The 14,535-nt window shown below is 27.5% G+C and overlaps 2 protein-coding genes across 2 annotated transcripts; both read left to right on the top strand.

Moving 5' to 3' along the window:
- Window positions 1–1,064: 1,064 nt before the first annotated feature.
- On the top strand, window positions 1,065–9,432 carry OCT59_003904 (uncharacterized protein; the record flags this gene model as incomplete). Its single annotated transcript, XM_025314502.2, has 27 exons — window positions 1,065–1,238; window positions 1,317–2,370; window positions 2,437–2,542; window positions 2,633–2,765; window positions 2,839–2,973; window positions 3,050–3,184; window positions 3,255–3,468; window positions 3,536–3,609; window positions 3,684–4,100; window positions 4,176–4,263; window positions 4,336–4,814; window positions 5,257–5,537; window positions 5,659–5,760; window positions 5,843–6,019; window positions 6,102–6,312; window positions 6,411–6,579; window positions 6,657–6,719; window positions 6,792–6,916; window positions 6,992–7,020; window positions 7,096–7,188; window positions 7,263–7,349; window positions 7,461–7,686; window positions 7,766–8,196; window positions 8,298–8,513; window positions 8,602–8,895; window positions 8,969–9,032; window positions 9,109–9,432. 27 exons carry the CDS (start codon window positions 1,065–1,067, stop codon window positions 9,349–9,351), a joined length of 5,820 nt encoding a protein of 1,939 aa, XP_025184874.2. The 3' UTR covers window positions 9,352–9,432.
- A 264-nt stretch (window positions 9,433–9,696) lies between these two features.
- On the top strand, window positions 9,697–11,202 carry OCT59_003903 (uncharacterized protein; the record flags this gene model as incomplete). The annotated part of the gene is made up of 6 exons (XM_025314503.2): window positions 9,697–9,766; window positions 9,840–9,984; window positions 10,078–10,276; window positions 10,353–10,432; window positions 10,510–10,866; window positions 10,935–11,202. 6 exons carry the CDS (start codon window positions 9,697–9,699, stop codon window positions 11,023–11,025), a joined length of 942 nt encoding a protein of 313 aa, XP_025184875.1. The 3' UTR covers window positions 11,026–11,202.
- Between the last annotated feature and the right edge of the window lie 3,333 nt (window positions 11,203–14,535).

Below are 14,535 nucleotides of genomic sequence, written 5' to 3'. Positions count from 1 at the left end.
TCTGCTCAGATTAACGCGATTAACGCGTAACTGTAATTGATTCCTCATTTCATAGTTAAGGATTATATATAATATTATAATTTTAATAATGATGCAAAAAGAAAATGAATGAAAAAATTTTCGAACTTGTAATTGTCAAAGAAGCTATAAAAAATGATAAACGCGAAATTTCGTTCAGTTCAAATTTGTTACTGCGCCTGACTTTGCTCACGTATTTACAAAGTATTTTAACTATAAAAAGATTTCAATGTGAATTCAAGTTGCGCCATTATTCTTTGAAAATTTGAGAACTAAACAAATTTGAAAAAAACACGTTTTGTCTTTGCCTAAATTAAATTTTTTATTATCAAATATGCATAAAAAAAGAAATTTTCTGGCTAACTCTGATAAGTCAAAAAACGGTTACATATTATTTCATTAAATATTACTCATTCCAATTAGCTAATTAGCCTGCTTTGCATTCACGATCAGCTAAGAAGTTTGTGAAAATTTCTGGTGACGCGATTATATCTAAAAAAAAACCAAATTAAAGTATTAAATTAATATATTATTTTTTATATGCGTCATTAGAATTTTCAAAAATCACATAAAAACCGTTCAATCTCGAATTAATTTTTTTTTTTCAGAATCTCATCTTTATCCACGAGTTTCTCAAGATACGTTCTACATTCTTTCAATAATAATCCTCTTAACTATTTTATATTTCTCATATTTACTCGACCCATTTTATCAACTTTCAAGTAAATATATATATATATTTTTTTTGATTTTGAAAGAACGAATCATACTAAAGAATATTTGTCAATAACTGTCAATAAGAGTCAATAACTGTGATTCATTCAATTTTAATTTTAATAATTCGAGCGAAAAACTTTATTCTCAAAAAAAAAAAAAAATCCGCTTTAACATATTTTACAATTTTTATTACCGACTTTCGCGTTCTTTTAAGTAGTTTTATATAATTTTACGGTAATGACTTTGTTCTAACGTATTCTCTACACTTTCATTTTAATTTTTTTTTTATCTTATAGCAATTTTATATACTTCTGTTATCTTCTATAAAAATGGAACTGTCAACTACTCAAAATTCTGTTCAGCAAAATTCTGTTCAGGAACCTACTACCCGCAAGCGTGTACGAAACTGGCGTAAAAGATTGCCACAACCACAAATTTCAGTTGCAACTTTCAATAACCTTGCCAATGTCGCCGCCGACAACTCGCCTGAACCCAAAATAAAGGTAAACTCGCTAAAGTCTAATGTCGAGAATCAAAATTTTAAAGCTTGACGCGGTAGCTAAAACTATACCGTTTTATAGAGAAGCGAAATTCTTGCAATGAATGAACAGACCTTATCGGAATCTAACGTTCAGAATTCAACAAAGCTGAGTAATATGGCTATATCAAAGAACAGCAACCAAGACTTTCCTGGGTCGAAAAACCAGGGTTCTCCAAAGTCAAATGAAGAGAATAATAATCAAAGCTCACCAAAACCAAATGATCAGGTATCACCTGCAAATATTGGCAACCAAGGTTCACCAAAGGCCAACGTTCGAGTTTTATCACCTGTGACAAGAGAAGTTTCTCCAAAGAACGATGAAAAAATTTTTTTATCAAAATCAAACAAGATCAGCCAAGGAGCTAAAAACAAACGGAGACGTAATAAAGGATCAAGCAAAAAGGACAATACAGAAAATCAGCACAATTCACATAATGTTTCTGATAACGCAAGCAAAGCTGAATCATCAATGAACGATCAGAAGATTGTTACAGATACCAAAAAAGACGATAGAGACAAACATGTGGAAAATCAACCTGATCTAGTTGATAAAATTGAAGAAATTGAAGCTGATCCATCTTCTAACGGCCAACATATTTCAGTCAATAATCAGATCTCACTTTTGGAAAAACATGAAAATATTGATAATAAAGAACCTGAAAGTGCTACTATTGATGAAGACAATAAACATACTCATACTAACGTCACAGCCGTCAAGTCTGGAGCTGAACAGCAAATTACCAAAGATCGATTCATTTCTGTTACGGAAGGGCATGTTCAATCTACCCGTTCAAACTCGTTATCATTTGTCCGAGCACGCAATAAAAAAACAATAGAAGAAACTAATTCGTCTGTTGCTCAAGACCCATCTGTTGAAGACAAAAAAGAGAATGTACAAGAAAGCCAACAAGAAAGCCAACTTGATTTTGTCATTGTCAAGAAAACCGATAAGAAAGCTGACCTTGTTTCTTCTAACGAATTATCTTCTAAGGCGGAAGAAGAAAGCAATGCTACAATTGACGAAGCAAATCCGTCTGAAATTACCACATTTGTTAAAAGATATATGGAACTTAAGATGACCGACAATGAAAAAGGTAGTCGAAATATTATTTTAATCAAATATTAATTTTTTTTTATCTAACGTTAAAATTCTTATTTAGACGTTCAAGAGGAAAGAATTGAAATTCCTGCTGAAAAAGTCGAAAATGCAGAACCTCAGAACAATGCGAAACGAGGATTGCCAGCCGGTTGCTTATTCGTAGCTAGGTATAATTTTTTTTATTTCACATGATAGATCATCCTTTTATTACATTAGATCTAATTCAAATTTTTTTTTTTTTGAATTAAACTACTTAGTTTACCTTCAACAAAATCTGACGGAGATTTACAGAAGTCTGTATGGAATCACTTCTCTCGATGGGGAATACTACTTAATGTCAAAGTTTTAAAGGATTGGTTATTTCGACCTTATTCATTCGTGCAATTCGAAGTACTTTTTTTTCATACGCTGATTTTAAACTTGATAAAATATTACGTGCTGAAAATTTCTAATTTAAATTTAGAATGTATGTGATGCAAAAAAGGCCTTGGTTGAAGCTCATAATACCGTTATCGAGGGACGACACATTCGTGTTGAACAAGCACGAGTGAACCGTACCTTATTTATTGGGAGATTAAATAGGACTATGAATGAAGAGGTATACTTGGTTTTTTTCTTTTTATTTACCGTATTAATTATCATTATTATTAAAAGTACTATATCATCTACTACAGGATATCCGCAAGCTTTTAGAGCCATATGGAGCCGCGGAAGATATTTATTTACTAAGAACTTATTCAACTGGAAGGAGCAGGGGCTGTGCTTTTGTTAAATTTTGTTATCGAGATGATGCTATTAGAGCATATATGGTATTATTCTTTTATAGGTTTACACCGATTTATTAAATCACCAATATTAATTTAATTTGTCTTATTCTAGAATCTGCGCCAACATACAAGTAATTACGTGATAGAATGGGCAGCGAATTTAGAAAAGGCAGTCCCAGGACCCGAAGACATTGACAAGAAATCAATCTTCGTTGGTCAGCTCAATCAAGCCGAAGTAACCAAGGAATCCCTTGCTGAAAAGTTCGGTCGTTATGGTAGAATTAAAGAAATACAATATGTAGCGAGAAAATTCTTGCGAGCATCAGGTATTATTACTTTTAATAATTTAATAATTTTAATTCTTATTTTAGCTTATTAATTTTACATTCTAAGGTTCACCACGAAGTGCATTTGCGTTCATTTATTACGACGACGAGGAGGCACCGAGGAAAGCAATCGAAGCTGAAGTATGTAATTCAAAATGATTTATGTTTCTTTGTTTTAATATTTTCTAATTAATTACTGTTTGTATTTATCACAGAACAATACGAAATACTTTGATCGGACTATTCGCGTACAATATCGCGAATCCCAAGAATTTCGTCATCAGCAAATTCAATTGCTTCGTCAGCAACAGGAGATACGACGAAAAGCTTTTCAAGAGTCTTATTACAACGTTATACCTAGTGGACGTCAACCTATAAGGCCTCCACCATTATCACGCGCGCAAAATTATTACGCGAGTGTTCAAAAGACTTCTATAAGTCAAGGCCGAAGAAACAGTATCATTCCAAAGGAGATACCAATAATGACAACCCCTGTCTTTTATCCACAAGTCAGCATGGGAGTTCACCAAATCGGTCCAAACAAAAACACGATGTCTGGTTCTAACACAAATGGAAAACAAGAGCCTAAAGGCAAAGGCCCAGAAGTGCAAAATAATACTGCTCCTAAAATGGTACGATTTACGATTTCTTTATTTAAATAGTCTTTTGTTTATTATATGTGTTATTTATGATTTATGGTTTAATAGATACAACCTGAATTGATGTATTATCCACCTCCGACAAGCATTCCTACTTCTGTTGGAATGATTTCAGCATATACAGGAAGTCCTCGAGGTAAGGATAGTTCTTCACGTTCAATTTCTTATTGTTTATTATGAAAATAACATTTTTTATTTTATACTTTAGAATTTACAATGCCACCATATATACATACACCAGAAGGTCTCGCTTATCCGTATGCATCGTCAATGACATTTATGGGAACAATCAATCATAATAATGGCGCATCATCTGGTCACGAACCGAAGAACACTACTACATCTAAAGCGCCGTTGGCACCTAATATTTTACATTCCTACATACCACCATATGTTCCTGGACAACCTATTAATGAATATGGGTTTTCTGAAGTCGTAGGACATTCAACACAATATTGTGGTGTGCCTATCCCAATTCAAATCACGATGCCACCGCCAATGTACTTTTATCCTTCACCACCTATGGATCCGGGATATAAAACGCCATACTTACAAACATTAGAAGATTATGCGAGTGGATACGAAGCTGTTATTGAAATTAATACCCATACTGATGAAAAAAAGACTGCAGTCGGAGAAATAACAAAAGAAGAAGGTTCTTCGAGCTCCAAGGTTCTTGATAACAAGGTATATGCAGACGTTGCTCAGGAACCATTAAAAATTTAAACAACGAACGCAAGGAAATAATAATTTTTTTTTTAAAAAAAATAACAATGAATATTTATTATTGCTTATATTGCCAGAAGAATGTATATATATTATCGTCAAGAAAAATACATATTAATCAGATGTACATATTTGTATTTTTATTTCATATAACTAATTAATTTGGGATAATTATATTAAAAGATATTTATTAAAAATATCATTTTTGGATGCAATATTTGTATAAAAAAATAGGTTTTCTAAATAATAAATAAAATATCGGTAAAATTTTATTAGTAAATTGCATATATATTTTGATTAGATAATTAGATAATGACGATTAGGTTGATATAATATCCGATATCTATTAATTGTTACATCAACTGCTAAAAGATCAAATTTCTCACGGGATACGGAATTATAGATTTCTTTGTCCGTTACATTGAAACTGGCTACTCAAAAGAATTCTAGCTCTTCACGACCTTCGCCTGCGACACAAAGTTCATATAAACATTTAAATGTACTTTTCTTTTCTATTTTAGTTCTTATTGTTGCATACCTTCTTAGACAATACCCGTTATCTAAAATGTCAAAAGAGGAAGACAAACGTGTTTTGTTGCCTACTAATGTAAGGCCAACTCACTATACTTTGACTATCACTCCAGACTTGGTTAACTTCACTTTTAAAGGTTCAGAAGTCGTCAAGTGAGTTGAGTATAAGCGTTATGTTGAAACAGTGTAGTAGTATAGTATAAACATACTGGCAATATACGTAATTACTAATTAAAGTTTTCTTATTAAAATTTTTTTTAATTAATATCATTAGTCTCAATATTAATGAAAACACCAATGTTATAACTCTTCACGCTAATGATATTGAAATAAAATCTGCCAAGCTAGTAAATTCGGCTTTGAAGACCAATCAAGGGTATTAATTTTTTCATTAAAGTACTATTATTTTCGCTATTAAAATTAATTTTATATTAAAACGAATTGGAATTGAAAATTAGTTTCAGAACAGTAAATATTGCTAAAAATGCCGAAACCCAAACTGTTACCTTAACTTTTCCACAAGAAATTTCTGCCAAAACTACTGCTACCCTTCATATTGAATACACTGGCATTTTGGACGATAAAATGCTCGGATTTTACAGAAGTTCTTATAAGGATCAAGATGGAAAGACCAGGTATATATCAAAATGTAATTATTATTTATAAATTTGAATATTACTCTCGAAAGTAACTTTTTTAAATCATTATGTTATAAAGGTATATGGCATCAACCCAATTTGAAGCAACTGAAGCCCGTCGAGCTTTTCCTTCATGGGATGAACCCGCAATTAAATCTACTTTCGATATCACCTTAATTGTACCTGCTGAAATGACTGCTTTAAGTAATATGAATGTAGTCAGCGAAACTCGACTTGGTGATGGTAAAAAAGAAGTAAAATTTGCAAGAACACCGATAATGAGTACCTACGTACGATTTCTTTTATCTTAATTTTCTTTTATTAAGTATTAGAGTAATTATGAAAGAATCTTACTCAATTATATATTTCTTGATGCATTACTTAATAGTTAGTTGCGTTCGTTGTTGGTGACTTGGGTTACGTTGAATCCTTTACAACTGGGAAACATAATGGCGGCAAGTCTGTAACGGTTAGAGTATATGCACCTAAGGGAGAAGAACGACATGGTGATTTTGCATTGAAAATAGCAACAGATACTTTAGAATATTTCGCAGAAGGTTAGGAAAAAGTTGAAAATGTTATCGCTTATGTCATGCATTAAAATTCGTATTAATCAATGCTTTGAATATTTTAGTATTTGGTATTCCATATCCTTTACCAAAATGTGATATGGTTGCAATTCCAGATTTTGAAGCGGGTATGATAGGATCGTCTCCTTTGAGAAATTAACTATCTACCGATAATTAAACTAACATCAATTTACAATCAGGCGCTATGGAGAATTGGGGTCTGATAACTTATCGTACTACCGCAGTTCTCTACGATCCAAAGGCATCTGATGCGAAATTCAAGCAACGTATTGCATATACTGTGTCCCATGAATTGGCACATCAGGTATTTAAATTTAAAAGAATTCTTTTTCAAACAAACAATGTTTTCCGCGTAATTCATATGAATTTATTTTTAAAGTGGTTCGGTAATCTTGTAACTATGGAATGGTAATTAAACATTATATAAAACTATTATTTGTTGACCGTTTTTAGACAATTAAAGATTATCATTTAATTTTATAGGTGGACTGATCTTTGGCTCAATGAAGGTTTCGCTACATGGGTCGGATATCTTGCAGTTGATAAATTATTTCCTGATTGGGAGATATGGAATCAGTACGTTAAATTATATCTTCAAAGTCGTAATTTTGGTGTTAAATATTATATTAAGGAATCTATTTTTATGGCAGATATGTCACTGAAGGATTTCAGCGAGGCCTTCAACTCGATGCCTTAAGATCTTCTCATCCTATTGAAGTTCCTGTAAATGATTCCAGGTAATTTATAAACGTTATTAACTTTATTTTGGTGTTAGTATTTAACGTGTGTCGTAGTTATTGATCATTCTTTCACTGTTTATTTGAATATCACTTATTTAACTTATTTAGTGAAATTCATCAGATTTTCGATGCCATTAGTTATTATAAGGGTGCGAATGTAATTCGCATGTTAAGTGCCTTCCTCGGGGAGAAAGTGTTCTTATCCGGTGTTAAACGATATTTGATGCGTCATAAATTCAGTAACGCAAGTACCGATGATTTATGGAAAGCATTGACAGAAGAGAGTGGCAATGATGTTAGTAAATTCATGACATTATGGACAAAAATGGCCGGGGTAAGTATAAATAAAGATAAAATATATCGTTCAATATTGAAATACGACTTTAGTCATTTACTAATTAATCATATTATAGCATCCGGTATTAACTGTGGAAGAAACAGGAAATACTCTGAAAATTCGACAATGTCGCTTCCTTTCATCCGGAGTTGCTAGTCCTGAAGAAGACAATACCGTATGGTGGGTGCCTCTTGGCGTTGATCTTGGGCCAACTGAAACTCATCATGAGATTGGGTCCGTTGTCCTTACACAGAAAGAAATGACACTGGTATTGCCTGAAAAATATGACTTTTATCAACTTAACGCACGTAAAACTGGCGTTTTCCGTGTAAATTACACTCCCGAACGATTATCTAAATTAGGACAAGCTGTTAAAAAAGGGTTGATTGGGACTAGTGATCGTATTGGAATAATGGCCGATGCTGGTGCTTTGGCAGCTAGTGGTTACGGAAAAACGAGTGGACTATTAAATTTCATTAAAAATTTTGAAGATGAAGAACAATACATGTGGGTTAATAATGTTTATCTTATTATCTACTATAACCAGCTTTTGACAGTAATCAGTAATTTATTACATATAATTTATTAACTTTAATAATTTTTAATAGTGTATGGATTGAGATTAATTCTCGTCTCAGCAATCTACTTAATGTTTGGTTCGAACAACCAGATCACATTTATCAAGGACTTTTAAAATTCCAACGTCAATTAGTTTCTAAACTAGTAGCAAAGCTTGGATGGGAATATTCGGATAATGACGATTATTTGACAACAATGTTGAGATCACTTGTTATTAAGATGGCTGGTAGAGCTAATGATCCAGAGTATGTTAATTTGAATAATCTTAAAAATTATTTGTAATTTTATTTCATAATTTATTTGTGTTCAATTTATTGTATATTTATATTTTAGCACTGTTAAAGAAGCTCATCGAAGATTTCATTCCTTCACTAAACGAAATGAAGAATCTGCTTTACATCCTAACATTCGTGGTGTTGTTTTTGAAATTGTTCTATCTTATGGTGGCGGAAATGAGGAATTTGATTCTATATTGAAATATTATAGTGAGGCAAGGACAGCTGATCAAAAAGTAGTAGCCTTGACTGGACTTGGTTTTGCTCAGAGTGATGACTTGATTCAACGAGCATTAAAATTCTCTACAAGTGAAGAAGTTAGAAATCAAGATATTATTTACGCGTTTAATGGGTATGATTTATTTTGTATTTAAATCACGTGACCAGTAAGTATGTGGTTACTGAAATGGCTTGGATTTTTTTAGATTACAAGCCAATCGTAAATCACGAAGAGCTTTATGGAATTTCGTTAAAGAAAATTTCTATATGGTGAGACTAATTTTATTTGATTTGGTGAGTTGCATTGTGTTATTTTAATTTGTATTTAATGCATATTATTATTTAGTTACATGAACGATATGCCAAGTCTCTTGCACTTTTCGAACATATTATTAAATTTGGCACCGAGTTATTTGCATCTGAAGATGATATTAAAGATGTTGAGAAATTCTTTTCTAATAAAAATTGTAAAGAATTCGAAAGACCATTACAACAAAGTATAGAAAATATACGTGCTAACGCAGCTTGGGTTGAGCGTGATGCAAAAGATGTTGAAGAATGGTTAAAAACTAATGGTTATATACAATAATTTTATTTTTGTTAAGTTACATATGTACATATGTAAAGTATTTTTTAAATAAATTTGAAATTTCTTAAATCAGCTGATCAAATAATCGTGATCGACAATGTGCATCTGTCAATTGGTCCACTGATAAACTGTGTAACTGTGTAACTGTGTAACGGTTGTATTAAGTAATATTTGGCGTAACGAATTTTGTATATAAAGTGGTTGTGAAAACGTGTTTTATTTATTAACTTTTTTTCTGAATCTTTCTTGGTCAGTACCCCCAAATTATTATTAAACATTTTATTTATTTTTAACGATAATATTCTAATATCAAATATTAATTATTTATAGTATCTTTCGTTCAATATGAGTACTTTTGAACTTCAAGAAAATTACAGTTCAGATTCATCAAACGATGCTGATTATATTCCTAATGGTAATTATTAATATTATTAAAAAAAAAAGTCGTTTCTTTAATACAAATTAAATATTTTTTTTTTAAAAAAAAGCCGATGAAATAGATACTGAAGATGAACATGAACTTGTTGATGCGGCACAGGGTGAAGAAGACATTGAACCAAAATTGATAACTCGTAGTAAACGTAAAAAATTTGAAGCTGAAATTGAAACACATAATAACATAAAGAAACAAAAGTAAGTTTATATCTCTTATATAGAAAAAAAAAAAGATTATATAAATATAAATAAATATCAACTTCTTTTAAAAATTTTATAAATTTCTTTTAGATTCGAAGAAAAAATTTCCAAAGAATCAAATACAATTGATGAAGTACGTAAAAATAAGATTGATGCTTTATGGGCAGAATTAAATGCAGATGATGATGATTATTCTCCTATACCAGTAAAGCCTGATAATAATTTAGTAAATGATAAAAGCCTCCTGAATAATAAATCTGTTGAAAAGAATATTACTGATAAACAAAAGGTTTATATAAATTTCAATCAAATTACATAAAATATTTATTATATGCATGTATATAATTTTTACAATAATATTTTAGTTACCTATAACTAAAGTTCCAATATCAACAAATATGATTACAATTACAAACACTTACAAATTTGCCGGCGATATTATAACGTAAGTTTATTTTACTATTATTACGATTAGTTTTTTGAAAAAAGAGACTTAGCATTAATATAATTATTCTTATTAAGAGAACATAAACAAGTTCCTGAGGGATCAGAAGAAGCAATTGCATTTCTAGAAGACAATGAAGTTTCCAAAGCATGCAATGAAAAATCAAATCCTATCTCATCAACATCATCAAAAACTTTAAGTCCACTTACAAAATCATCAAATCTTCAAAAAGTTAAATCACCTCTTCCAAAAAATAATAGTACTAATAGTAGCAATAAATTTGGTAAATCTAAGGTAGGTCTTGACCAACTTGCCAATTCACTTAAAAAAAAACCAACAAAATTGAATACTTTGGAAAAATCAAAAATGGACTGGAAAAAGTATGTTGAACAAGAACAAATTGTTGACGAACTAAAATATTATAACAAAAATGGGTAAGAAAAGTATAAATTTGTTGTTAAAGTAGATTCGGGCAATTTAATTAATTGTAACTTTTTCTTAGGTATATTGAAAAACAGGAATTTTTACAACGTACATATGAAAGACAAGAATCTGAAATAAGATCATTGAGAAAAGATTCAAGAAATAAATAAAGTTATTCTATTTTTTTTTTTGTTTTCACAATTTGAATTGTTATTTTTTTCTGCTGAATATTATTATTTAGCCAGTAAATGTATTGGGCTTTTATACCAATATTAATGGAAAATAATAGTCAAATAAACCAGGTTCTTTAAAAAATAAAAAGATTTTTTAAAATCACTTTATATTGTAAAATTACCAAAGTTTTTAAAAATCTTTTAATATGATCTTTCCTTTGCTTTAGCTAAAAAATCAATAGTAAACACAGTATTATATGACAACAAGGCATTATAAATGATACATTATATTATTATATTATTACAATTATTTATTCTATCTTTTTTGTTTCCACAATTTGAATTTGTTTTTTCTGCTAAATACTATTATTTAGCCAGTATAAATTGAATTGGGCTTTTTAATACCAATGTTAATGGAAAATAATATTCAAATAAACCAGATTCTCTAAAAAATAAAAGATTTTAAAATTATTTTATATTAAAGTTTTCTTTAATTTTTTTAAAAAAAACAATATATATATATAAATTCATTTAATTTAATAGCTTTGATTTACTAATAAGGCTTTACCAATTTAACAATTCTTTTAATATAATTTTTCCTTTACTTTAGCTAAAAAATCAATAATAAAAATATAGTATTATATAACAACAAAATATTATTAAATGATACATTATATTTTTACAATTGTTTTATACTTTTTTTTCTGAAATTTTTATTACAAATATTTAATTTTATTGATTATTATTATTTTCCATTTTTTTAAATTTCCTTTTTAATATAATATTAAATATATTTCAATTTAGTAAAATCTAAAAAAAAAATTTAATATTAATTTTACAAATTAATTCATATATATAATTTTTAATAAAAAATTATAGTAGATATGCCTGAATATTTTCATTACATAGTGAGAGTGAGGTCTTTTAAATTTGTATAGTGCCAGAAGTCTATACTTAACAATAAAAATGTAACACTTAAAAATCTTTCAACTTCTTAAAAAAAATACAATTTAGAAAAAATAAACTGGTAATTTTATTCTTTGAGATAAGCTTTATCAAATTACTAGTCAGATTTTTAAAAGAAGATCTATATAAAAAGTTATAAGCATTTGAAATTGCATGATTTTCATATGATCGTCCCAAATTTAAAATAAAATATATTGACCAGAATTTATGATAATTTGGGTTGACTCCATATATTGTGATAATACCAACTCAAATTATCATAATATGAATCAAATGTAATTTTTTTTAAAAAAAAATTTTTTATCAATGATTTTTATGAAATAGTAGTTGCGATTTATTGCTGAAATCTACTTTTTCTTATGTTTTATCTTGTTTGTAATAAAAAATTTTTAAAAACCATATTTTATTAGTACTTTACACAAAAAATTCCAGTTTTTTATTGGCTGAATCTGGATCATATAATATAGAATTGGTTCAGAAAATTAGAACAAAATCACGTGATTGTCAAGTATAGACTTTTGGCATCATAGTTGAATTTACAACTTTAATAAATTCAATAAAAGCTCTAACCAGTCATATTTGAAATACAAAAAAAATAAAATAAATAAAATAAATAAAAAGTTATAAATTTAATATTATTTATTAATTTTAAATTAATTTAAAATAATTTAAATTTAAATTTATAATATTTTACAAAATTTCTAAAAAAAATAATTTTAGATAATTATTAATATAGAATATATAAAATTAATTTAAAATAGATTTATTATTAAAGATAGAATAATATATATAGTAATATTGGTTAAGAAAACCTATTATAATATAAATGAAGTTTACCTATAAAATTAAACAATCACTTAACAGTACATATGTAAAGTACTTTACGTATAATAAGTGGTTTGTAATTTAATTATATTAGAGTAGTTTATAGAAATTTACTTTGTATATATTTCTTTTATTTATACTTTAATAAAACTGTAAATATGCTGTGATAAAAAAATAAAAATAAAAATATACTGTATATATATAATATTATTATTATTTTTAGTATATTCAACTTTCTTTATAAATACTTTCTTTTTTTCTTTTAATTATATTTTATTTGGTTTCAAATTTTTTATATAATAAATACATTTTTTATAATCATTTTATTAAGGAAGTTTACAGATATTATGTAATTATTAAAGGAAAAAGAAGGATAACCAAAATCTTACATTACATTTAATAAAATTATATAATTTATAAATATTATAATTTAACTGATAAGGAAAAAGGAAAGTAAATTTATATTAAACTAAATATTATGTAATATATATATGTAACTTCTCTAATTATATAAAGTATAATAATATTTTAATAATATAATAAATATAAGTAAAATACCTTTTATATATATAATTACATGTAATAGTATAATTTAAGATAAATTTATAGTACTAAATAAAAATACAACTTTAGTATTTAAATAAATTGAATTCTTTATAGAATTACACTATAAAATAAAATAAATAGTTTTTTAATAGAATAATATTTTAATGAAAAATTATATGAATAATAAAATCATGTGATTATATAAGATATTACTTAGCTAAAAATGTGATTTTTTTTAAATTAATTTTATAATGATTTTGAAATATAATTTATTATTATTTTGTAGAGTGAATTTATTTACCGCACCCTGCGTTACAAAGCATCCTTCCTTTTTTGTAAATTATTTATGTCGATCTTTAGTTTATACACCGCACTCCTCCTTAAAATGGCAAATGATAAACATAAAAATATATATAAATTTGTAACGCAGGGTGCGGTGAATACATTATTTCTATTTTGTAATTGTACTGTATCTGGTTTTATAAAAATAATTCAAAATAATATTACAATAATTTTTTAATATTTTTATAATTATTTTGTTACTATAATATAATTAACTTTAATATTATTTTTAATATATATATACTAATTTCAAAAATACTTCAAATATATTTTAATATATTATAAAAATTTTATAAAATAATTGCACAATTATTTTAAAAGTTACTTTATCTAGTTTTATAATAATATTTCAAAAAATCAGTGATTTTTATAAAGTAGTTCTAAAAGTGTAATTATAGAAGAAATTGATTATATTTTATAATTATGCTTTTTATTATTTTAAATATTTGTTGTTTTTTAAAATTAATTATAATTATTAAGATTAATTGTATTTTCATGGGATATATTTGCCATTGCACTTCGGCAGGTAGGCAATTTTTTCGATTGTTTAGGGCATTTTAGAGACTAGTTTCTCCCTTTGTATTGATGTATTATGATTCCTTTGAGTATAATAAAAAAAAAAAATAAGATTAATTGTACTTATAATGTAAGTTTTGTAAAATATTTTTTTAGGATAAAAAAGTTATTACATACTGGTTTTTTTTTATTAATTAATTATAAAATTAATTATAAAATATTGATTATTTTCTTCTATTAACTGATGATCCATTCTCTTAAAATTAATAGTTAATTCAACTCTAAAATATTATATAGTAGTTTATATAAACC

This window comes from Rhizophagus irregularis, chromosome 12, assembly GCF_026210795.1.
Source record: "Rhizophagus irregularis chromosome 12, complete sequence".
NCBI classification, from domain to species: domain Eukaryota; kingdom Fungi; phylum Glomeromycota; class Glomeromycetes; order Glomerales; family Glomeraceae; genus Rhizophagus; species Rhizophagus irregularis.
This window is presented reverse-complemented; position numbering and strand designations above follow the sequence as displayed.